Below are 27428 nucleotides of genomic sequence, written 5' to 3'. Positions count from 1 at the left end.
ATAAAGCAAACACACAGTTTTACCAGTGCAGGGCACAAATACATTATATTATGTTTCCTTTACAAGAATTTTTTTGGTGTTACTGTCCCTTTAAATGACTTGCTCCTGACTACTTCAGTTGCATCTCTTTTACTGTTTTACTCACCTTCATCCCACGTTATATACAGATATTAATATTTGTTTATTTCTCTTTTTAGTAATACTTCACCATTTTTCTTTTTATTCTATCTTTTTTCTTTTTCTTTCTATCTTGCTTTGTTGTTCTTAATGCTCCTCAAGATTCTGGATGGTATAAGTGTTGGAATAAAGACTTTTGGATACTCACTGTCTGGGGGGTTAGACGTTGATGGAAACTCCTATCCTGATCTGTTGGTGGGCTCTCTTTCTGACACAGTAGTGCTATTTAGGTGAGTACTTAAATTTAAATTTTTTATACAATTGAGCGGATAATAATACATAATTTATTTCGATTTTTTTTTACATTTGAGTGGAGCACATTAATGAAATAGTTACTTTATATTAAGTACTGTATATAATTTTACATTGCAGCTACAATAAATTGACTAGGGGACTGCTGGGTGTCTGTATTATCTAATGTAATATTTTGGTCTTTATGTAATCCCTTGTTTTATCCGTATTATTCACAGGTCACGCAATGTCATTCATGTCCTGAAGGAGGTCATTATAACTCCACAAAATATTGACTTAGAGAATGAAAACTGCAAGCATGGCACTGGAATCTGGTGAGAACTGGTGTATGTTGTTACCGCGGCCACTGTGTTTTTTCTGGTTGTACATCTTTTAACTACATTTTATGATTCTCTTCCAGTATGGTCCACAACTTGCATGGTAACTTAGAATATAGTGCTAACAGTCCACAAAGCATGATTAATGTTATTGTTCCTTTTTATCTCAGCCTTTCCTTTCCTCATTTTTCTATCATCCAAGGGAATCTTAATATAATCATTCCGAATACGTAATTGCAGATGTGTTGCTATAGAAGTAGAATTAACCCTAAGCTCTATAATGAAAAGAGCTGATTGGTCAAACCAACTCTATAGCTTTTAAGATGGCCACAGACGAGCAGATTTTATTCTAGGTGCAATGAAAAATTGTTCATTTCAGTGTAGCAATCTAGAACTAACCATTCAGATTAAAAAGGAAAAGTAACAAATCAGACGAACTTCTGGCCATTAAAGGGTAAGTAAAGTCTAAAATAGAATAAGGCTAGAAATGTTGTATTTTGTATACTAAACATAAACATGAACTTACTGCACCACAAGCCTAATCAAACAAATGATTTATGCTTTCAAAGTTGGCCACAGGGGGTCACCATCTTGGGTAACTTTGTTAAACATCTTTGCAAGACCAAGACTGTGCACATGCTCAGTGTGGTCTGGGCTGCTTAGGGATCGTCATAAATTATTTAAACAGCACAAGTAAAATAATTTCTGCCAGGAAGCGATACAGCAAGACTGATTAATAATCAGAATAGGCAGACTGCACTGGGTCCTGTGTGGTCATGTAATCGGATGTGAATTTTATAGTGTTTGTATTGTTAAATACAAACTTTCTCCAACTCTGAGGAACCAGTGGCTGCAGCAAAAATCCTCCAAATAGAATCCCAGTTTATCTGTTTAAATCAGGCTCCATGATCTTTGTCCCTGCAGCTGGAGTTGGAAACAGTTAACGGGATGTAAAGGCAAAAATAAAATCCAATACAAAACTCTACACAGTCATGACTGCTCTACAGGGAAACAAACAAAGCTGCTTGAGTTCTGCATGGCTGGGAAGTAAGGCAAGGGTTCCCCCTGCTGTTCATAAGTATGATTGTTTCCGTTCACAGCAGTAAATGAAGGGAGAATTTCACTACATACAGTCAGGTTTATTATAAAAAAACGGTACACATTTTTTAACTAAAGTATATTGGAGATATGTTTCTTTTTCATTAAAGAAAGTAAAAATAGGATTTTATTTTTTTGCCTTTACATGCCCTTTAATTGACAGACAGCAATCGTACAAACTACAAAGTGATGCAAAATACATGCAAAGATATTTATCCAACAGAAATCTTCTAACCTGTCCGATCAGCTAAACAACCGATCGCCATGGTTCAAAAAATCTCGGGATGATTATCATGACTTCACATGGTCTGAAAATCGTATAAGCCTTTATTATGTATGATTATATATTTCCGTCTATGGCCAGCTTTATTGGTGATTACTTGGTGTGACAATCTTTAGCAATAACTGTTGCCTTTAAACTATTGCAGAGTGCACAACAGTCACATGGCTGTATCTGTTGTATGGCGAGATATTGGTCCATTTCTGTCGGCCCTGACAGAGGTTTTGAGGTTCCCATAAAGAAGTCTTGGGTTAACCATGTCTACTTCCATTGCCTTTATTTCACATTTGATAAATTCACTGTTATCTTTGTTTTGTTTTTCTGCAGCGTGGAACTAAGAGCATGTTTCAGTTACATTGCTGTCCCTGCAAATTACAATCCTCGAATGAGTAAGTACAGTTGTTTCTATTACTGCAGATCTTATGTAATAGGACAGAATTTGGCTTTTAAAATTCATATCCACTTTAAAAAAGGATTGTCTGGAGCTAAAAGTCAAGCAAGCTTATGAAACCAAGTGACTGTAAAAGAAACAAATCCACAAATGGGATATTAATTTAAGATTAAGGGATTTGCCAAACCAATAGTGAGATAAACACTTTCAAGAAAACTTATTTGAAAAAGAAGCTGCTATGCATTTTTAGCTATAGTATAACATAAGTGTTCAATCTTGTTGCCATTTCTTTACGTACCATTTACTATCCAAATATATTTTGTCTTCGCAGCTCTTAAATGTGTCCTTGAGGCTGAAGCAGACAGAAGACTTCAAGGAAAGTCAAGCCGAGTGATTTTCCTAAAGCGCCATTCCAGTGACTTAGAATACCAACATACTAGCACCGTTGAGTTGCACAAGCAATCTGCTCGCCACTGTACTACTGCCACATTCCAGCTTCAGGTGACCTGCACATAGTTTTTTTGGTCCGTACAGTATAGTTCCCTAGTTCAAGTAATCCTGGAGGACAGACAGACCCAAGCAAAGGATGCAATAGAGGAAACAGTGATCTGCTCAACTCTATTGAGTTCTGTACTCCGGTTGATTGCATTGGTGCATGTTATATTGGCAATTCCATTGCATGCTCCTTGCTTGAGTGTCTTTAAGAAGATATGAGGAATGCTGACTCAAGGTATTAGGAAGCCCTGTACATTTTGCATATGGCAGACAATACAGGGCTCCCTTGCACCCAACAATTCTACACTGTCCATGATAAACCTGAGAAGTCTGTAGAGGCACTCTGCTACATGGTATTGTTGCTTATCTAGAAGGAAGTGGCACCCAAATGTTCACCTCTGCCAATGAGATAAATGTGAAATGCCTGAAAACATCAGCACTGACACTTTATTAGCCTGAAAACAGCGATGGCTTACCCATGCTTAACAGTAAATGCCACATGGGGCAACTTTCCAACTTTTTGGGCAGGACATTGTATCTATTTGCAACACTAACCAAGCCAGTAACTGGGACTCCACTGGGACTCCATTGCCAGGACTAGACTAAATGCACTTGGGATACAGTTGGATCTCAGTGGGGAGCCAAATCCTTTCTGTTTTGCCAAACCCATAAAGTATCTGGACAAATACAGTTCCACCTTTGCATAGAGTAGACCTGGACAGCTCTAGACTAATCTTTACTTGTCCATTTTAGGAAGGTATCAAAGACAAGCTTCGGTCCATTCCAGTGACCCTGACGTACAACATACACAATGCACATCTCAGGGGCCAGCCATCTGCAGACCTGTTACCCCCACTCATGCCTGTTCTGAGTGACGTGGAAAGAAATGTCTATACCACAGAGGTAAGAGGAAATGTTCCTTATCTGTTACTCCTCCAATACAAACTTGCATAACCTCACCAACGAAACCTAATACACAAAAAAAAAACTGCACACCAAATGTTTTGGAGCAATTAAGAGGGGCCAGAGGTCACATTTTTATTAGCATTTATAAGTCCCCATCAACAAATGCATCCCATTCACATCACATGTAATTATTTTTCAAAAGGTTAAAATTTTTCAAAAAGTTATCTGACCCCTTTCCCTCCAGTCCTCATCTTTAAGTCCACGAAAGCTCTAACTTTTCACACCTGCCAGGGGGCCCTGCCTACTGGAAAGTTGCCTACCCCCCCCCCCATGTCCTCTGTAACATCTAGTTCCAAGAACAATAGGTTTTATCTGCCTCCATCTAAACAACTGCAGCCTTCTTATACTCCAGTAAGTAACAAAAAACCAAGAGGCAAATTTACTAACCTCCGAAAATTTACCAGCGACAGCTTCGCTCACAGCGCAACACTTTGGCAGGACAACGCTAATTCACTAAAATCTGAAGTTGCGTCCAGGGTGCCGAACGCTGGCGAAGTTGCGCTAGCGTTACTGCGCCAACCGAAGCGAAGTTGCGCTAGTGTTGGCTAATTGGCATACGATGGGAAGTTAAAGTTGAATGGACGTATATGTAGCAGCAGATACATTACACTACACAAGCCCAGGAAACCTTAATAAAATAAAATAAAGTTGTTATATTGCCCTACACATGAGCCCAGTGTATAGTTTATGTGCCATATGTTAGGAAATGTAGGGGGGAAGCCGGTTACCCTCAAAAAGATTTACGCTATTTTTCAGCCTATCACCCTGAAAAAGGAAAAGACACTAACGTTTTTTGGGACTTGGAAAAATTTTCAACTTTTTTTTTTAGGAACTGAATCTACTCTATTGCACTTCACCTGGTCTGAGATGGTGAAGGCAAGTCTAGCGCAACAGGGAAGCGTTCAGTAAAATCTGTATCTTAGAGAATTTGCCTAGTTACGTCCATTCGCCAGAGCACAAATTTGCCAGGCCTTAGGGAGCGAAGCACCCTTAGGGTCTATCTTGTGTTAGTCACTTCGCCCTTTAGTAAATTTGCCCCCAAGTGTGTCTAGGTGTAGTTACCCATAACCAATAAAAGTTTTGCTTTTTAAGAAATGATGGGTAAATGCACCCATTGATTAATTGCTTTAGGTGACTCGACCTGTAGCAAATTGCGCATTTTATTATGAGTAAGTGGGGCTACCACAGTGAACGGCACTATGAAATGATCTTTATAAAATTAATTTCAGGTGAATTTCCTCAAAGAAGGCTGTGGAGAAGACAAGATCTGCCAGAGTAACCTGCAACTCAGCTACACCTTCTGTTCCCGTGTAGGAAACACCAACCAGTTTGTGCCACTGCCAGTGTACGTATAGGATCTGACTAATGTATATTATCATAAGTCACATAAGGAAGCCTGATTTTGCATATAACTTAAGCACTAAAGGTGGCCATACACGGGTAGATCAAAGCTGCCGATATTGGTCCATTAGACTGATTCTGCAGCTTATCTGCCCATGTGTGGGGGCTCCCGTCAGGACCTCCGAATCGATATCAGCCAAAACATCGACCAGATATCGATCGGGCAAGTTTGAATTTTTTCTGCGATCCAGGACCGCATTGGCTAGTAGATGCAGTCCTGTGACCCGTCGGTGCCCATTCGCAGCATTGTAATACGATTGTTCAGCCCCAGGGCCAAACGTTCGGATTCACCCGATATCGTCCTGAAGTAAGTGGGCATATCGGGTTATGATCCGCTTGTTTGGTGACCTCACCACCTTATGGCACCTTAACTACTAAATACCATTGGTTCTGGAATTATCTGTTTCCAGTGCAGAATGCTTTATAAAGGAGTTCATCTTTAACAGAATGCTAACCCTTTTGTAATTTATATTTGGAAATAAGGAATAAGGGTGAATTGTACCTGTCAGTTAAACATATTGGAGTTGAGTATTCCACAGAGAGAACATTGTGTATGTGCCTATGTATGTGAGTGTATCAGGTTTTTTACATCTTCTCTTCCCACATTTCAGGGAAAACGAGGTTCCGGTGTTTTCTCTGACGGACCAGAATGACTTTGCCCTTAAGATTACTGTCACTAACTTTCCATCAGACCCCAGGAATCCAATGGCTGATGGAGACGATGCTCATGAAGCTCTGCTGACTGCAGTCTTTCCAGATACTCTGTCCTACTCTGGTGTGCGCCAAGCCACTGACAGCCCAGGCACATCTCTGGTATTTCTACTTCTTGCTCGCAAGCTTTCCCACAATGCATTAAGCCATAATGATTTCTCTATAGCACATTAAAGGGATACTTAAATTATTTATGAAGCATGCATTGGTGAGCAATGGTTTCAAGCAACTTCATGGCTAATTCACATAAGTTCACACCAGAAATCAGTCCGCACTGTGCAAATAAAATAAAAACTTTCGAAAAAAGATTTAGTGAAATAAAAACAGGGTTTCTGTTATATTTTCTGATGTACATAGAAACAGCCAGGGGGCAGCATTTTTAGGTCTCAGATTTTCTTATAATTTGGAACAGATGATGGATCTGATGTATCTGGTGCAACAAATCCCAGTCCTATGTAAGGCATTAATGGGGGAATATAAAAAAAGTCGATAACAGAAAAACTATTCGCAATGCAAAACGTTGTGCCTTTGTGCGAACAAATTTTCCTTTGTGTGAATTTAATATCGTTTTCACGAACCTGGAAACTTTTAAGCAACCACTTCCGACAGTGGAAGAAAGTTTGCCGGTTTTATAGTTTGCACCAATGCACAGTGAATGTAATAAAACGTCTTACTGAAACAGTTGTTATGTTTGCTCCAAAAGATTACGCCATCTTCAAGCACTTCGTTTTCTGAAGTCTCCAGAAGTGTCCTCGTGAGGCAACTTCAGAAAACGAAGTGCTCCGAGTGCCATCCCATCGGCGATTTACATTCTAGCCGGCGGAAGGCAGTTGGGGGAGATAAGTCGTCACGAAGAAGAGGAGATTTTTTGTCGGGCGACTAATCTCCCAATCTGAGCGTGTGTCTCTACCCTTAAGGAAGAGTATTACATTGTGAAATGCAAATTTTTATTCTTATTGATGTGAATTGTTTTTCTCTTTGGGATTTTTATTACATTCTCCCATGTGTGGCTTCTATTAAAAAGTGCAAATCTGCTAGTATGGAAACATTTCGAGACCAAAAAAGTTGGAGCAACAGTCCCATTGGCATTAATGGAAATCTCACAAAAATCCCAAATGTTGTATGAGAGCCTGCAGTGCCAATGAGGCTTCAGGGTTACTCACCTTCCTGTGTTTCTTTCCACTCAGGACAAGGAAATAGTCTGCATTTCCAATGTCAATGCTTCTGAGGCGACATGTGAACTTGGAAATCCCATGAAGCGGGATGCTGAGGTATTTGCAGCCTATGAGTCTACTATTTCTTCTCTTTAGCAGTTTATCTTCTCTCATTCAGTATTATTGTTGGCTTTTCTTGATATAAGTGGAAAAATCAAGGGAAAACAAGGCTTAGCCTTCCTATTGTTATGTTAGTTTACAGCAACAACTTCTTAACGTTCTTATTGTGGGTTGCTGAATGGTGTAGCATAAAAACTAACTTAAAGGGATCCTGCCATCGGAAAACATGTTTTTTTCAAAACGCATCAGTTAATAGTGCTACTCCAGCAGAATTCTGCACTGAAATCCATTTCTCAACAGAGCAAACAGATTTTTTTATATTCAATTTTGAAATCTGACATGGGGCTAGACATTTTGTCAATTTCCCAGCTGCCCCTGGTCATGTGACTTGTGCCTGCACTTTAGGAGAGAAATGCTTTCTGGCAGGCTGCTGTTTTTCCTTCTTAATGTAACTGAATGTGTCTCAGTGGGACATGGATTTTTACTATTGAGTGTTGTTCTTAGATCTACCAGGCAGCTGTTATCTTGTGTTAGGGAGCTGCTATCTGGTTACCTTCCCATTGTTCTTTTGTTTGGCTGCTGGGGAGAAAAGGTTGGGGGGTGATATCAGTCCAACTTGCAGTACAGCAGTAAAGAGTGATTGAAGTTTATCAGAGCACAAGTTACATGACTTGGGGCAGCTGGGAAACTGACAATATGTCTAGCCCCATGTCAGATTTCAAAATTGAATATAAAAAAATCTTTTTGCTCTTTTGAGAAATGGATTTCAGTGCAGAATTCTGCTGGAGCAGCACTATTAACTGATTCATTTTGAAAAAAACATTTTTTCCCACGACAGTATCCCTTTAAATAGCACATGTGCGTACACAAACACATACATACAGGCATGGGATTCATTATCTGGAAAGCTCCAAATTACAGGACGGCCATCTTCCATAGAATTCATTTTATCCAAATAATCCAAATTGTTTAAAAATTATTTCCTTTTTCTCTATAATAATAATAATAATAATAATAATAATAATAATAATAATAATAATAATAAACATTACCTTGTATTTGATCCAAGCTAAGATATAATTCAATCCTTATTTGAGGCAAAACCACCCAATTGGGTTTAATGTTTACATGATTTTTTAGCAGACAATGTATAGAGATCCAAATTACAGAAAGCCCCAGGTTCCAAGCATTCTGGATAACAGGTCCCATACCTGTACCTTCTATTTGTTCATCAAGCACTAATCTATTCCCAATGTATTGGGTTTTCATTTACGATTAAAACTGTGTTTTAATTCCCCTGGTTCATTATGAGCAGTAAACTGTCTGTTCAAGTTACTGGGATGTTTATTGAGTACAGTCTCATATACACAAGGGTTTTGCCTGATCAGAGTAATATCAGATTATATGTAACAAGCCCAGTTTACATTGATTACCAGTTCTGTCCATTTTTCTATTTAATTGTGCAGTAAAAGCTTTGGTAGGCTGTTTGCACAAGTGATAATATCAATGGGCAATTTGTAGTAACAACCCAACACAAATATTAATGTGACCTGTATGTAGCCTGATTATTTTCAATCGAAATAATGTCTCCATTGTTGTCTGATCAAGTTGGACAAGCATTTACATTTACAGTATATTGCTGCCCTGAATGGGATGCTACTTATCAACTCACAAAGAGACCTCCACCAATTACATACTAATACCAATGTTGTATTGCATTTATTACAGTGGTGCTATGACCTGCTTTGTATACAATGGCTGGATTTGTTGGATTATATTAAACTCTTGACAACCAATAAACTCTGAGCAATGAAAACATCATTTGTATTCCAGGCACTCACACTCTCATTAAGGATCATTTAAGAACACAGTGCAGTGTGCAGAGTTCAATTTTGGAAGCAGTGGCATGTTTTACCCACAAAGCAGCTATCCCCCCAAATTGTGGTCACGCAGAGACAAACTGGGCAAATTGCGCATGTGCATGTTGCTGGTGCAAGCTGTGAAGGACATTGGTCCCCAGCATCAATAGGCACACTTATGCATTACAGGTACAAGATCCATTATCTGGAAACCTGTTATTCAGAAAGCTATGAAATACAGATAGACCTTCTCCCATAGGGACAAATTCACTAACCTGCAGAGTTGCGCTAGCGCAGGTTTCGCCACACTTCGCCAGGCGAAGTGTCGCCAGGGTGCCGCTAATTCACTAAAATCCGAAGTTGCGCTCAGGGAGGCGAAAGGTAGCAAAAGGTAGCGAAGTTGCGCTAGCGTTAATTCGGCAAGGAAAGCGCAGTTACACTAGCGATGCCTAATTTGCATACAGCGCCAAGTTAAAGTAGAGTGGACGTATATGTAGCAGCAAATACATTACACTACACAAGCCTGGGAAAGCTTCATAAAATAAAATAGAGTTGATATTTTGCCCTACACATGAGCCCAGTATATAGTTTATGTGCCATATGTTAGGAAATGTAGGGGGGAAAGAGGGTACCCCCAAAAAAATTTACAATCTTTTTCAGCCTATCACCCTTAAAAAAGGAAAAGACGCCAGAGTTTTTTGGGACTTAGAAAAAATGTCAACTTTTTGTGAAGGAAGTCCTATCTACTCTATTGCACTTTGCCTGGTCTGAGGTGGTGAAGGCAAGTTTGGCGCAAGAGGTAATGTTCAGTAAAATGCGCAAGTTAGTGAATTATCGTAGTTACGTCCCATTCGCCATAGCGCAACTTCGCCTGGCGTAAGGGTGCTAAATAGCGCTAGAGTAGGTCCACTTCGCTAGCGAATTTACGCCATTGCCCGTTACTTAATCGGTGAAGTAACGAAATGACGTCACGCTGGCGAATTTGCGCTAGCGTTAGCAGCTTCGCGCTTTAGTGAATTTGCCCCATAGACTCTATTTTATCAAAATAATCAAAATTTTAAAAAAATTCCTTTTTCTCTATAATAATTTGTACTTGAAAAACTAAGCTATAATTAATCCTTACAGGAAGCAAAACCAGCCTATTGGGTTTATTTAAAGTTTACATGATGACAGATGAAGATTCAAATTATGAAAAGATCTGTTATCTGGAAAATCTCACGTCCTGAGCATTCTAGATAACAGGTTCCATACTTGTTTTCAGCAGCAGAGGCAGGATGGACGCAATGCCTCTTGACAGAATGGAAGTGCATAAGGAATGGCTGCAACAAAAGCATCATAACCTTCAATTTTAGTATGACTGCATGTGTGGCTGTGTTCATTATGACCCTTATTGTTACTCAACTCAATGGGCACCACAATTATCAGTATAGTTCTGGGAAAGGTTAAAGTGTTCCTTAAAGCTACAACCAGAGAGCAAACTGTTTCCCCAGAATCTGCAACATACAGTAAGTATCAGCTTCACTCTGGCTGTGACATTAATTCTAGCTTTGTCTTTATCTCTCTTTCTATGAACTGTCTCTTGTTGCTTTGTTTGGCCAAATTCAATAGCTGGTTTCTATTCTACAGATCACTTTTTACCTGATTGTCAGCGCCCCAAGAATTACTATAGAGACTACAGATCTGGAGGTGAAACTTGAACTGGCCACGTAAGGTTTTACTAATTCAAGTTATCTTATGATATGTGTAATTATAAACCTTTGAACATGTTTGCATTTACAGAGTCATTCTTTAGGGTAAGTTCACACTGAGCGTTTTGGCGACCAATCTCCCTGAACGCCTTCCCTCACTCTTCGCTGGCCAGCACTAATCACACACAGCAATTTGTTTTCCGAAGTTGCCTCACGAGGAAACTTCGGGCGACTTCGGAAAATGAATCACCGTGTGTGATTAGTGCCGAGTGCAGAGTGAGGGAAGGCGTTCAGGGAGATTGGTCGCCGCAAAGACGAGGCAATTAATCGCCAGGCGACTAAATCTCCCCAAAACGCTCAGTGTGACCTTACCCTTATGCTAAATTTATAATGACGTTTGAATATATAGATATGGGATCCTTTATCTGGAAACCCGTTATCAAGAAAGCTTCAAATAACAGAAACGCTGCCTCCAATAGACCATTATAATCAATCCAATTTTTTTTTTAAATGATGTCCTTTTCCTCTGTAACAACCTTGTAATTGATCCAAAGATATAATTAATCCTTATTGGAAGCAAAACCAGCCTATTGGGTTTATTTAATGTTTACATGATTTTCTAGTAGACTTACGTATGAAGATCCAAATTACAGAAAGATCCGGTAGATGTTTCAGTATTTGAGTATTTGGAATTCTTAAAGGGCAAGTCAACCCCGAAATAAAAATTTGGCTAATAAAAGAAAGTGTGATTCTAAGCAACTTTCCAATATACTGTTCATTTATTAAAAATGTTCAGTGCCTTTAGAGTTATTTGTAAATACAATTGCTAATGGAAGCAGCATTTGCTTAACTCCTAGTTGTTACTTTTTAAACAATGTTGCAAAACTCTTTGTTCCCTAGTAAACACAGGTCTGTTGCCTTGTCTCACATCAATAGTCTGACCCAGCAGGATAGAGAATAGAAAGGGACAAACACTGCTTTCAATGGCAATACATATACAAATAACTTAAAAACCAGATAAAATGTGTAATGAATGTATATTGCAAACTTGCTTAAAATATTTTCTCTTATTCGGTAAATAAAATTTGTTTTGGGTTGACAATGGGAAACAATATAGCATGGACAGTCAAAGTTCCACAGTGCCTACTACTGAATGCTAAACAGGATTGAGCATCAAGAATGAAAAAATTAGGAGCCTTTGTTTAAATGCCAGGCCACAAGTGCTACATCATTAAGGGGCACAATGAACGAAAGATTTCTCGATGAGTAGATCTATTTACTTCTATATACAGTTCAAGAACGATATTCCTGAAAGCAAATTTCACCCTCAAAAATAATAGTAACAGGCCTTTCTCCTTAATCCCTGTTCCTTGAATAGAAAGAATAAATAATATTCGTATAAATGGCATATTGTATTTCATTTGATTATGGGTTAGCTGTGAGAGTAAATGGATTTTAAATATATAGTTGCTAAAAATATGCCCCTTCGAGTTCCAAATCTAATTGAACTCCCATGCTCTAATTAAACTGCCACTTACTTCTATGGATTGCCAGGCTGCTATATAGATCCAGTACAGTCCAGAGGGAATTTATATCTGAATATATGTCCCCGCCTTACTGTGTGTGAGTTCATTAGTGATTCACTGATTTTCACAGACTCACTTTTCTCTTAATTGAGAGGAATCCTAATCCCTAGCCTGCTGAAGACCATTTGCCCTGAAATTTGACAATTCTGCATTCATTCAAAACACACAAGGCTCAGTACAGATAACCTCTGCTAATTTTATTTCTACGAGATCCATGGAAGTACAACATCATCCGGATTTCCAAGCTCCATAGGGTGGATATGAGAGAGAGCTGATATACGATTATATATTATTATTAGACTTAACTATCCAAAATGATAGTCTAATACATATTTACCCTCAAAGTGAATTAGACAAATTACAGATAAAAATAACTAGGTTATATTTTAACTACATGAAATGCAAAGGCGCAAAGTTATAATACAGCAAGTAACTCATGTGCAAACAAGGCTGAGAATCGCTGTTAGAGATGCCCCAGTGTTTTTGAATTAGTTTAGCTCTATATTGTTTTCATCATTTATCCGACCATTATATTACTATGTAATAATACTATGGAGAAAATCCAGCAAGTCATAAATGTAAATGTGCTTTTGTTACTGTAGGATAAGTGAGCAGACCAACTTGCCAGCAGTACAGGCCAGAGCCATGGTGATCATTGAACTTCCATTGTCTGTGTCTGGGTAAGTCCTCGTTCATCAACACAGAAATTTGCCGAACACAAAAGGCTAGTGTAGCGGGGATATCCCCTGCACGTTTATTTAGTCATGTGATGTAACGTTTCGGGGGTGTGCCCCTTCCTCAGACTTCCTAAGTCCTCGTTCATGTCAGAAATAGTATATCTGTTTCTAGTAACTAACCTGTGTTGGTCTCTGGCATAGCTTGGAATTGAGAAGCCCTCTTGGTTTACGTTAACCTTGTCCTGCCCCCAAGGGGATGCCCTCACTCACAAATTTGTTCAACTTCAAGCAGTGACAGACCCTAATAATAATGAGTGAGTCGGGGGAGGCAGACGGCATTTTCAGTAGAAAAGAATAGCAGCGCTATAGGTATAGTGTAGTGATGTGCGAGACCCACGGGTTTGGGCCGAGTTTTCTGCACCTTTTGAGGGTCGTGGGTGGATTTGGATTAAGCTCTTCTGTCTGCTCTCCCCGCCACCAACCTTAGACTGACAGCATCCGGTTTTATAGGGGCATGCCTGCGCCACCCCTTTTGTGATGTCATTGTGATGTCATTGGTGGGGCGAGTCAACGCAGGTCTATAAATGGAGGGGGAAGCTGGGTGTGGGTGGACGCGGGCTCAGGTTGGGTTCGGGTGCAGTGGAATGTTTCTGTTAAAACCTGGAACATCCTCCGTTCTTAAGTTGCAAAATGTTCAGGCCCGGATTTGTGGAAAGGCCACCAAGGCCCGGGCCTAGGGCGGCAGGATTTTAGGGGATGCTTGGGAGATACAATAATTTTTAAAAATTTGTGTGAATAAAGGGGTGGGGACGAAGGCGAACAATGACAGCAGGCCTGGGGCACCCCCTATGTAAATCCGGCCCTGAAAATGTTCTGTGACACAGTGCACTATATATATATATATATATATATATATATATATATATATATATATATATATATATATATATATATATATATATATATATATATATATATATATACGTGACATTAGGTATGAATATTAAGTTATAGATGGCCAACAGCAAGCATGTCATATTATGGCCTCTCTTATAAGCTCCTTGGTTTAATACAGTATTTGCTCTTTTTGTTGCAGGGTGGCAACTCCAAACAGATTGTTTTACAGTGGGGAGGTGAGAGGTGAATCCGCCATGCGCACAGAGGAAGATGTGGGCAGCCCAATAGATATTGAAGTGACGGTAGGTTTATACATTGTTTTATATACTGTAGAACCCCCATTTTAAGTTTTTCAGGGGATCAGAAAAAAATGTGTAAAAATCTAGGAAAATGTAAAATCAGGGAAATGCTTTATGATTTATGTGTTGGTAGGACCACAGAAAATGGTATAAAATTGAGGTTTCACTGTATATGGTTTTTCTGTGCATCTTATGCACAAACTTTACATTTTAATAAGCTAAGCCCAGATATTGTAAACATAGTTTCTAAATACTGTTAAGGGGGAAGTTACCCATTAATACTAGCTTTTTGTGCTCCTGTTATTTATAATAAACTAGAAGCTATAATATACATGTCTGACATAGACATAGAATATTTCTTATTTACTGTACATACTAACAGTTATACACATAAATGGCAACTGCCATAATGTATGCCTTGACTGAGGAAGTCTCTGATAGAAATAATAAATGAAAAATAAATGATAATTAATGAAAAATCTAACTACCACCTTGGCCTAAAAAGCCCTCTGCATCGAGTGATGTTAGAACATGGGTCACACCGGACTGTCTTACCCAGATGGGACTGTTAGTTCTATTGGTTCCTACAATAATAGACATTGCAGGTGTGGTCTCTTGTTCAATTAGGGGTCAATACTTCTCTTAAAGTTATTTGCTTATAGCCATACAGGCAGAAACAGAACACAAAACAATGTACTGTATATGCTATCCACTCTAATATACATATCCTATCCACTCTAATACTGTATATGTACCACTACATTTCCATTGTAGACAGCAAAAACGTATTTTAATTTTGTTTTTTAAGGAAGCTATCCCCCCCCCCCTTCCTCTTAAAACAAATCTAAGTACTGTACCTGTAGGTTCAACCTTGTGACTTGCAGTATTCCAATGTCTTCATTTCTTTTTATACTGAACTGATTTACTGATGTGTGCTCTACAGTCCCTACCTTGGAAGCACCGCATTCAACTTTTCCTGTGTTTTGTATGTATTCGTTCCACAGGTCTCTAACAGAGGGAAATCTTTACGTACACTGGGTTCTGCCTTTCTGAACCTCATGTGGCCACATGAAATGATGAATGGGAAGTGGCTTCTGTACCCAATGGCAATCCAGCTTAAGGAAAAGGAGCACTCTAATCGCAGCATGGACTGCACCCAACTCAAAGCCATCAATCCCCTAAAACTGGTAGGCGAGACAAACCTTTTATGGCCTTTAGATTTTATAGTATAGAGTAAATGACACCTAACTGATCTCTTCTGTCCAAACCACCTGATTCTCTCATACTCAGAACACAGTCACGGGAGCTGCAAGTGCAGTGCAGAGGGATCAAACACCAAGTTCTGCTAGTCGGTGGTCTCTAACGTACCCAGAAAAGAAAAAGGACATCATTCTGGTAATTGCTCTTTGTGGCTTTGTGTGTGTGAGATGTAATAGAAACAACATGAGCATCATGGCCTATATATATATATATATATATATATATATATATATATATATATATATATATATATATATATATATATATATATATATATATATATATTAATTTGCTGAGCAGAGAAAATACCTTCTGTGTTGTTTTTCTTCGATGCCTAATTATTATTATTATTTAAATAGGGCCATCATGCCCTGTAGCATTTTACATGGTAAAGAGACAAGTATAAAATTAAACAGTTTACATATACAGACTAGGGATACACCGAATATATGATTTGTTTGGGATTTGGCCAAATCTGAACCTTTTTCAGCAGGATTCAGATTTGACCAATTTCAAGAGCCTGGTCGAACTGAATCTCTGGGTGTGACCAGGAATAATGGGATTCAGGATTCAGCCAAACTCTGATTAGCAGTGGTGCATCCCTTATGAAGATAAAGAATTTCACCAAAATTGCTTACAGATAAGGATATTGTTAGAAGACAATTGGGGGTAAGTTTCTCACAAGAGCTTATATTCTTAAAGGGAGAGGAACTGAGCCAAACGGTGGGGGTAAATATTGTGATTGATCCTGTTGGTTGGGATAGTAATAATAAGTGCAGATTGAGAGATATATCTCTAATAGTTAGTGTGAGTTTGAACAGAGAGTAGGGGGCTTGGTCAGTGGTTGAGTTGCTGAGGGTTTAGCTTATATGCTTGAATAAAAGGTGGGTTTTAAGGGACCATTTGAAGGCCCGGAGGCTCTGAGAGTGGCTCTAAAAGTGTCTAATGACAGAATGGCTCTGAGAATGTCTAATGACCCACTGATTTTGTGCTGGATTAATCCTAATCAGTTTTAGATACACCACGCAACTCTTTACACAGTGTTGGTAAAGGCAGTTTACTATCAGATAACAGGAGGAAAGATTGGCATCTTGAGAGGTAAAAGAGACAGTTTAGACTAGAGGATCCCTGGTGTTTGTATCTCCCACCCCAAATATAGCTTTTGTGTATTTCTCACATATGCCAACACTGGTTTATGTCAATGCTAGATTTTATATTACATTATTTTATATATTATTACATTTTCAGATTACAAAAGTTCACTGTTGTATGTATTTTGTGGTGCTTGGGCAAGTAGCAGTTACTACCAACCAGAGGCACCAGCCAGTATGTACTTACCTAGTGTATTTTTAGGAAAATGAAATAGAAATCCTATGGCGTTATATATTTATTTATGCATTACACAGTGTTTAGAAACTGACATATTCTACTACATGAGAAGTAAAATCCTCAGAAGCCTTTGCTTATAAAATATCTTGCCAAATAACTTCTAAGTACACAGGTGCTAAATTGCACCAACCCATCTTTCTGTACAGTGCAACAAACTGGACTTCATTTGCTAAAGAATAGGTTGAAAAGATTCACTTGCAACCTCTGTGCTTCAAATTAATAATTTTTGATATTATTAATAATTAAAGAATTGGATTTAGGGGATTATTTCACTTACAATGGGAAATTTTGCCAAAATAAGGTGACAATGAAATATAGATGTCTATGAAAAATGTTTCAGGGCATAAGTTGTGCCTTTAACTCTGTTTCTCCATTGTGTTCAGGATTGCTCGCGAGGTACTGCCCAATGTGTAGTCTTCCAATGCCCACTGTATAGCTTTGACCAGCAGGTGGTGCTAAAAGTTCATGGACGGCTCTGGAACAGCAGTTTATTGGAGGTAAAATCCCTCTAGGGCTTGTTTTTTCTTCCTGTTTTATGCATCTCTCTGTGGCACTTTGGTGGTTACACTAAGGGGCAGATTTACTAAGCTCAAGTGAATGGTTCGAATGTTATAAAGTTCGAATTTCGAAGTACATTTTTGGGTACTTTGACCATCGAATAGGCTATATTCAACCATTCGACTTCGATTCGAACGATTCAAAGTAAAAATCGTTCGACTATTCGATCATTCGATAATCTAAGTACTGTCTCTTTCAAAAAAAACTTAGACTTCATACTTTGCCAAATTAAAGCACCGAAGTGCAATGTTAGCCTATGGGGACCTTCCACAGCACTTTTCTAAGTTTTTTTGGTCGAACAGAAATCCTTCGATCGTTCGCTAAAAATCGTTCGAACGATTTTTATTCGACCGCAGGATTGCCAAATTTGTCGAAAAAACTTTGTTGAAAAAACTTCGAAAGACAGAACTCTGTCTGTTAATTGGCTCATGTGACCTAACATGTATGGTTTGTTTGGTGTGTTTGTGTGCAGCGTGAATCGTATGATCCCAGGGGGAGGTCCTTATTTTTTAAAATCGCAATTTTCTATTTATGATTACCCAATGGCACATACTACTAAAAAGTATATTATTATGAAAATGGTTTATTTACATGAAGCAGAGTTTTACATATGAGCTGTTTTATGCAATATATTTTTTATAACCTACATTGTTTTCTTTTAACTAGTCGAATGCAGCAAATTTGTTGCAGGAATTGATATAAGAATGTAAAGAACCACCGAACTGGTGGGAAAACATAATGGCTGTGCTTCAGAGAATCCTTTCTGATACTCCATAAATATTCCCCTCAGTTCTAAAATGGCCTGAGATCACTGGGTAGGTGGCTGCCAGTTTCTAGTACAGCCGTACCGAGTTCTCAGATTGATCCCTTGTCAAATTTTTATTACCAGTCTGTTCATTGTGACTTCTAACTTCTTATATAATGGAAACAACAATGGGAAAACTCACTGGGGCTTACTGACTAACACGTGGCAGAGTTGTCCTAATGCAGTGACCAGTAAAAACCTATCAGCAATTAGATTTCTTCAGTTTACTCTTGCACGCCTTAGTGCACTTACACTTCATGTAAATAATATAAAGAATAAGCAGTATCTGCAGACTGCCAGCGAATATAAGGGCAATGGCACTCGGGGCATATTGTTGCCTGTGTTGAATCTTGTCCAAAGTTCCCTTCCTATGGGCATTAATGGGTATGTGCTTCCCATAGAGACAACTTCAGGCTACTGTGTGATGCATATGGCAAAAATAGAAAAAAAAAGAAAAAGCGAAAGAAAAGTTATAAACAAGATAAAGGAAGAAAGGGAATAAAGAATGTTAAAGAATGGAATCAAGAAGGTTATGGGGTGGGAGAACAGTAAGAGAAGTGGGGATACAGAATGGGAAACAAAATAAAATAAGAACAAAAGAAGGGAGGTGGGCGGACAAATAGGGAAGGCAGGTGATCAACCGGACAAGGTAATATAAAGAATAAGAAGAGAATAGGAGAATAGACTTCATTTTCAGAAGACAGAAGAACAACTGGGGTGTGAAAAAATAATGGGTAGAAAAGCAAATAAGAACTGAAAAGACTGGTAGAAGGAGGTTAGGTTACTATAGCAACTATTGCACTATTGGGAAATATGGAATTCTCATAAAATTAAATCTAGCCCATTATATGTACCTTGCAAGGGTGAGAAACCTTAGATTATCAGCATTGAACGTTTAAGTTGAACTCTCAGGATTTACTGTTGTGATTTGTGCGAGGCCCTTAACCCTTTAAGTGCCAGCAGAATTTCACATTTTGGTTACGCGAAATGCCAGCCGTTTTTGAAACATTTTGTGCTCTCTCACTTTAGGGGCATTTTCTGAGGGGAAACCTATAGTTTACCTAGGAAAACTATACATTGTTTTTTTCGGTAGAAACTGAGCTTTCTAAATCTGCCTGAGTTTTCATGTATTTCCACCTGTGCAAAAAAATTTATAGTGCTAAATACCAAAAAAAAATGAAAAATTACCATTTTTCATCGTATATCAATTTATACCAGAAAAATATTTCATTTTACGGATGAAAATCCAACTGATTTGGAAAGCCTTATGTCTCTCGAACGTGCCAATACCAGATATGTATAGTTTTAGGGAGATTTAGGACTTCTGTACCTCAAAAACTCCCGGCAGTATATTGCCGAATTTTGAAAGCACTAAGGCAGAAAACGGCATGCTTTAGATTCCAAGGCCAAAACTCCTGAAACCGTAGGTTTACCCCAGAAAACCATACATTTTTGAAAAGTACACATTCTGCCGATTACAAAATGGGTAACTATGTCTCTCTACTCCCAACTACCAAACATAAAAGCTTGTCTGAACATAGCGGTTTTTCAAAAAAAAATTCAAAATTCTGAAAAATCATTTCAAAGGTTTTATTTTGCTGCTCTGCATATCCCAAACTATATTAGGTACCAAGAAAAAGCACCTGAAATATGATTGCCAGGGGTCCACTGAACAGTTTGATAGCCATTATGCATAGGTTTACCAAAGTATCTGGCATTTAGAGACACCAATATGAAGTTAGCACATCCAAATTGATCAGGACTTTACTTCAGCTACTGAGAAATCAACACATTGACTGCATTTTTTGTGGGGTAAAAACACAGAAATATATGTTTACCCCCCAAACCCATATATTTTTGGAAAGTACACATTCTACCGAATCTAAAATGGGTACCCATGCCTTTCTGCTCCAAACTACTGAGTCGCAAGGCTTTCCCACAATTGTCGGTTTTGGTGAAATATCTGAAAATTGCCTCAAAGCTTCAACTTCTCAGCACCATATCGCCCATGTATCGTTACGCACCAAGATAAAGCACCCTAAATATGATTGCCAGGGTTCCTCCAAACAGTTTGGTGGCCATTGTTCCTAGGTTTACCAAAGTATCTGGCATTTAGAGGCCCCAAAATGAAGTTAGCGCATACAAACAGTCCCGTGGGTAACTTCAGCTAATGAAAAATCAACACATTGACTGCATTTTTGTGGGGTAAAAACACAGAAATATATGTTTACCCCCAAAACCCATATATTTTTGGAAAGTACACATTCTACCGAATCTAAAATGGGTACCCATGCCTTTCTGCTCCAAACTACTGAGTCGCAAGGCTTTCCCACAATTGTCGGTTTTGGTGAAATATCTGAAAATTGCCTCAAAGCTTCAACTTCTCAGCACCATATCGCCCATGTATCGTTATGCACCAAGATAAAGCACCCTAAATATGATTGCCAGGGTTCCTCCAAACAGTTTGGTGGCCATTGTTCCTAGGTTTACCAAAGTATCTGGCATTTAGAGGCCCCAAAATGAAGTTAGCGCATACAAACAGTCCCGTGGGTAACTTCAGCTAATGAAAAATCAACACATTGACTGCATTTTTGTGGGGTAAAAACACAGAAATATATGTTTACCCCCAAAACCCATATATTTTTGGAAAGTACACATTCTACCGAATCTAAAATGGGTACCCATGCCTTTCTGCTCCAAACTACTGAGTCGCAAGGCTTTCCCACAATTGTCGGTTTTGGTGAAATATCTGAAAATTGCCTCAAAGTTTCAACTTCTCAGTACCATATCACCCATGTATCGTTACGCACCAAGAAAAAGCACCCTAAATATGATTGCCAGGGTTCCTCCAAACAGTTTGGTGGCCATTGTTCCTAGGTTTACCAAAGTATCTGGCATTTAGAGGCCCCAAAATGAAGTTAGCGCATACAAACAGTCCCGTGGGTAACTTCAGCTAATGAAAAATCAACACATTGACTGCATTTTTGTGGGGTAAAAACACAGAAATATATGTTTACCCCCAAAACCCATATATTTTTGGAAAGTACACATTCTACCGAATCTAAAATGGGTACCCATGCCTTTCTGCTCCAAACTACTGAGTCGCAAGGCTTTCCCACAATTGTCGGTTTTGGTGAAATATCTGAAAATTGCCTCAAAGTTTCAACTTCTCAGTACCATATCACCCATGTATCGTTACGCACCAAGAAAAAGCACCCTAAATATGATTGCCAGGGTTCCTCCAAACAGTTTGGTGGCCATTGTTCATAGGTTTACCAAAGTATCTGGCATTTAGAGGCCCCAAAATGAAGTTAGCGCATACAAACAGTCCCGTGGGTAACTTCAGCTAATGAAAAATCAACACATTGACTGCATTTTTGTGGGGTAAAAACACAGAAATATATGTTTGCCCCCCAAAACCCATATAGTTTTGGAAAGTACACATTCTACCGAATCTAAAATGGGTACCCATGCCTTTCTGCTCCAAACTACTGAGTCGCAAGGCTTTCCCACAATTGTCGGTTTTGGTGAAATATCTGAAAATTGCCTCAAAGCTTCAACTTCTCAGCACCATATCACCCATGTATCGTTATGCACCAAGAAAAAGCACCCTAAATGTGATTGCCAGGGTTCCTCCGAACAGTTTGGTGGCCATTGTTCATAGGTTTACCAAAGTATCTGGCATTTAGAGGCCTCAAAATGAAGTTAGTGCATACAAATAGTCCTGTGGGTAACTTCAGCTAATGAAAGATCAACACATTAACTGCATTTTTGTGGGGTAAAAACACAGAAATATATGTTTACCCCCCAAACCCATACATTTTTGGAAAGTACACATTCTACAGAATCTAAAATGGGTACCCATGCCTTATTGCTCCAAACTACTGAGTCGCAAGGCTTTCCCAAAGTTGTCGGTTTTGGTGAAATATCTGAAAATTGCCTCAATGCTTCAACTTTCCAGCATCATATCGCCCATGTATCATTACGTATCACAAAAAAGCACCCAAATTGTGATTGCCGGGGGTCCTCCAAACAGTTTGGTGCCCACTGTGCATAGGTTTACCAAAGTATATGGCATTTAGAGGCCCCAAAATGAAGTTAGCACATACAAATTGTCCTGTGGGTAACTTCAGCTAATGAAAAATCAGCACATTGTCTGCATTTTTGTGGGGTAAAAACACAGAAATATATGTTTACCCCCCAAACCAATACATTTTTGGAAAGTACACATTCTACAGAATCTAAAATGGGTACCCATGCTTTTCTGCTCAAAACTACTGAGTCGCAAGGCTTTGCCAAATTTGGCGGTTTTGGTGAAATATCTGAAAATTGCCTCAAAGCTTCAACTTTCCAGCATCGTATTGTCCATGTATCATTACCAGCATAAAGCATCCTAAATATAAACATACGGGTCTACTAAATAGTTTGATGCCCAATGTGCATAGATATACCAAACTATGTGGCGCACAGAGACCCCCAAATGACAATATGTATAGACATTTTCACGGCTGACGCGCTGGCTGCTGCAACATAACCACCCGGTGTGTGTATTATGCGACATTAGACCACCTAACAGTACAGAGACCCCAGAAAACCATATATTTTCAGAAAGTACACATTCTGACGAATCCAATATGGGTAAATAAGTGTTTCTACTACAAACTGCCAAACTGCAAAGCAATGCTGAACATAACGGTTTTTATCAAATTTCTGAAAATCGTCACAAAGCTTGAATTTTACCCCATTATATGCCCCACATTTCGTAACTTATCAGCATAAAACATCCTAAATATGAACGCCAGGGGTCTACTGAACACTTTGATGCCCAATATGCATAGATATACCAAACTATGTGGCGCACAGAGACCCCCAAATGACAATACTGTATATACATTTTCACGGCTGACACGCTGGCTGCTGCAATATAAGCACCTGGTGTGTGTATTATGCGACATTAGACCCCCCCTAACAGTACAGAGACCCCAGAAAACCATATATTTTCAGAAAGTACACATTCTGACGAATCCAATATGGGTAAATAAGTGTTTCTACTACAATCTGCCAAACTGCAAAGCAATGCTGAACATAACGGTTTTTATCAAATTTCTGAAAATCGTCACAAAGCTTGAATTTTACTCCATTATATGCTCCACGTTTCGTAACGTATCAGCATAAAACATCCTAAATATGAACGCCAGGGGTCTACTGAACACTTTGATGCCCAATATGCATAGATATTCCAAACTATGTGGCGCACAGAGACCCCCAAATGACAATAGTGTATATACATTTTCACGGCTGACGCGCTGGCTGCTGCAATATAAGCACCTGGTGTGTGTATTATGCGACATTAGACCCCCCTAACAGTACAGAGACCCCAGAAAACCAGATATTTTCAGAAAGTACACACTCTGACGAATCCAATATGGGTAAATAAGTGTTTCTACTACAAACTGCCAAACTGCAAAGCAATGCTGAACATAACGGTTTTTATCAAATTTCTGAAAATCGTCACAAAGCTTGAATTTTACCCCATTATATGCTCCACGTTTCGTAACGTATCAGCATAAAACATCCTAAATATGAACGCCAGGGGTCTACTGAACACTTTGATGCCCAATATGCATAGATATACCAAACTATGTGGCGCATAGAGACCCCCAAATGACAATAGTGTATATACATTTTCACGGCTGACGTGCTGGCTGCTGCAATATAAGCACCTGGTGTGTGTATTATGCGACATTAGACCCCCCTAACAGTACAGAGACCCCAGAAAACCATATATTTTCAGAAAGTACACATTCTGACGAATCCAATATGGGTAAATAAGTGTTTCTACTACAAACTGCCAAACTGCAAAGCAATGCTGAACATAACGGTTTTTATCAAATTTCTGAAAATCGTCACAAAGCTTGAATTTTACCCGATTATATGCTCCACGTTTCATAACGTATCAGCATAAAACATCCTAAATATGAACGCCAGGGGTCTACTGAACACTTTGATGCCCAATATGCATAGATATACCAAACTATGTGGCGCATAGAGACCCCCAAATGACAATAGTGTATATACATTTTCACGGCTGACGCGCTGGCTGCTGCACTATAAGCACCTGGTGTGTGTATTATGCGACATTAGACCCCCCTAACAGTACAGAGACCCCAGAAAACCAGATATTTTCAGAAAGTACACATTCTGACGAATCCAATATGGGTAAATAAGTGTTTCTACTACAAACTGCCAAACTGCAAAGCAATGCTGAACATAACGGTTTTTATCAAATTTCTGAAAATCGTCACAAAGGTTGAATTTTACCCCATTATATGCTCCACGTTTCGTAACGTATCAGCATAAAACATCCTAAATATGAACGCCAGGGGTCTACTAAATAGTTTGATGCCCAATGTGCATAGATATACCAAACTATGTGGCGCACAGAGACCCCCAAATGACAATAGTGTATATACATTTTTACGGCTGACGCGCTGGCTGCTGCAATATAAGCACCTGGTGTGTGTATTATGCGATATTAGACCCCCCTAACAGTACAGAGACCCCAGAAAACCATATATTTTCAGAAAGTACACATTCTGACGAATCCAATATGGGTAAATAAGTGTTTCTACTACAAACTGCCAAACTGCAAAGCAATGCTGAACATAACGGTTTTTTATCAAATTTCTGAAAATCGTCAGAAAGCTTGAATTTTACCCCATTATATGCCCCACATTTCGTAACCTATCAGCATAAAACATCCTAAATATGAACGCCAGGGGTCTACTGAACACTTTGATGCTCAATATGCATAGATATACCAAACTATGTGGCGCACAGAGACCACCAAATGACAATAGTGTATATACATTTTCACAGCTGACGCGCTGGCTGCTGCAATATGAGCACCTGGTGTGTGTATTATGCGACATTAGACCCCCCTAACAGTACAGAGACCCCAGAAAACCATATATTTTCAGAAAGTACACATTCTGACGAATCCAATATGGGTAAATAAGTGTTTCTACTACAAACTGCCAAACTGCAAAGCAATGCTGAACATAACGGTTTTTATCAAATTTCTGAAAATCGTCACAAAGCTTGAATTTTACCCCATTATATGCCCCACATTTCGTAACGTATCAGCATAAAACATCCTAAATATGAACGCCAGAGGTCTACTGAACACTTTGATGCCCAATATGCATAGATATACCAAACTATGTGGCGCACAGAGACCCCCAAATGGATATATAGTAGATAAAATTTACAAGGCAAAACAAAATAAGGCAGTAAAGAGTGAAATGAAAAAAAATCCAATAAAACCACAAAAATCAATGTTTTTTTTCCAGAATAGTGTTATCGGCCGTCAGAATCACAGTTTGAACATTTTAGCTGGGCCAAACAGGTTATACGGCTAGAAACAAGTGAACACAACATATGCAGAGCTGAAAATGCAATAAAATGGCTAAAAATTCAATAAAATGGCTAAAAATGCACCAAAATACCCAAAATTGCAATATAATCACCGAAATAACATACAAAAGATATTGCACAGTACGGTTAGCGAATACGCTATTCGTAATGGCAATAAAACATTTTTTTCAGCAAAATAAAGAGACGATGCGATAAGAAAAAAAAAAAAAAAAGCCACAATGCCATGTATGTGCGTGTGCGTGTGTACAAATGGTAAATTACATGTTATGTGCGCGTGTGTGCGTGTGCACGTGTGTGTAAGTGCAGTGAGTGTAAGTGACCCCCCCAATCCCCAAAAATGTATGTGTAAGTGTGTGTAAGTGTGAATCTAAGTGTGTATTACTGTAATAAGTGTGTGTTGGTGTGTTTGTGTGTGTAATTGTTGCACTAACCTGAAAAAGTCGCTGAAGACTGTTGCACACGATGTGGAGGGGTCCCAGGAAGACATCTGCGACGATCTGCGTGTCTCTGTGCTGTGGGGGCGGAGCTGATCGGCGCAGTGCAGGCTGCAGCAGCAGGACACGTAAGGAACACGTGCCTGCTGCTGTTTTTGGGCCCCTGGGCGATCGCGCCCCAGGGGCCACTCGATCCCCTGCTCTGCTCGTTGCCTAGGGGCAGGGGATCGAAGCGGAACGGAGCGAGCGGCTCTAACAGCCGCTCCTCCGCTCCAGAACCCGGAAGTGCTGCAGAACGTAGAATCTACGTTCTGTGGCATTTCAAGTTACTTTTCCACAGAACGTAGATTCTACGTTCTGTGGCACTTAAAGGGTTAACAATGGTGGGACCAAATATGATATTAATCTGAAGTCTAATAATGTAAATTACAGATTGGTTGTTATACTTTAGTGAACTGGGTAAAACTTCTACAGTATTTAGAAATGCCAATTAGGAGAGTTGAGAAACTCGTCTCTGGCGGCCGAACACCACTGGTTACCCGGGGCATGAAATATACTGCTCCTGGTAACTTTAAGAGCCGTTGCGCATTTGTGCTCTGAGCACTAGCATCTTGTACCCCCCTGGACCCCTTTGCCAACATCATGGACCCTCGACCCCCTCCGGCATAAAAAGGTGAGCACCCAGGGGCCAGGATTGCCCCCGTAAATGAGTTCCACAGTGAGAGGCTTTTGAGACTTAAGACCTGCTACAACATAAATCATATATAGTAAATCATATATAGTAGGTTTTGACTGGTCTCTTGAAGCCAAAAAAGGGGATGCAGAAAAAAGGGGGGGGGGGGTTGTGGGCACTCAAAAGGCTAAGTTAAAATATATTTAAGTACAATAGAAGTGCTACTGATTTGGCCAATTAACCAATGCACATTCCATGGTCCCGTTTCATAAGTAATTCAGTATATATGCAAGTGCATGTGTATGTATGTATGTATGTGCATGTAAAAACGTTTTTTTATTTACAAAGTTACGAGGGGATGCAGATGCCTTTCTTAAAATTCTTTTATGAATTACATCTATAGTTGTCACATTTTCTGGTGGAGAACTCCGGGCACAAGGCAGGATGGATGACATTGGGGGAGAGGTCTATGATGATTCAAAGCAGGTCTATTGCATCAGGGGG

At 39.2% G+C, this 27428-nt stretch overlaps 1 protein-coding gene across 4 annotated transcripts in view; it reads left to right on the top strand.

The window, feature by feature from the left end:
• itga7.L (integrin subunit alpha 7 L homeolog) overlaps positions 1–27428 on the top strand; it is a 99421-nt gene that overhangs the window by 63901 nt on the left and 8092 nt on the right. For all 4 annotated transcript variants that reach the window (XM_018247388.2, XM_018247392.2, XM_018247389.2 and 1 more), the window contains exons 9-22: positions 280–407; positions 648–743; positions 2452–2513; positions 2847–3016; positions 3764–3913; positions 5206–5321; positions 5989–6190; positions 7276–7359; positions 10848–10927; positions 13098–13175; positions 14269–14371; positions 15373–15555; positions 15659–15763; positions 17401–17514. In XM_018247388.2, the coding sequence (XP_018102877.1) occupies positions 280–407; positions 648–743; positions 2452–2513; positions 2847–3016; positions 3764–3913; positions 5206–5321; positions 5989–6190; positions 7276–7359; positions 10848–10927; positions 13098–13175; positions 14269–14371; positions 15373–15555; positions 15659–15763; positions 17401–17514 (1671 nt within the window). The remainder of the gene's footprint in view (positions 1–279; positions 408–647; positions 744–2451; positions 2514–2846; positions 3017–3763; positions 3914–5205; positions 5322–5988; positions 6191–7275; positions 7360–10847; positions 10928–13097; positions 13176–14268; positions 14372–15372; positions 15556–15658; positions 15764–17400; positions 17515–27428) is intronic.

Source organism: Xenopus laevis, chromosome 2L (genome assembly GCF_017654675.1).
Source record: "Xenopus laevis strain J_2021 chromosome 2L, Xenopus_laevis_v10.1, whole genome shotgun sequence".
In the NCBI taxonomy this organism is placed as follows: domain Eukaryota; kingdom Metazoa; phylum Chordata; class Amphibia; order Anura; family Pipidae; genus Xenopus; species Xenopus laevis.
Note: the sequence above shows the minus strand (reverse complement) of the source record. Positions and strands in the feature narration are given on the sequence as shown.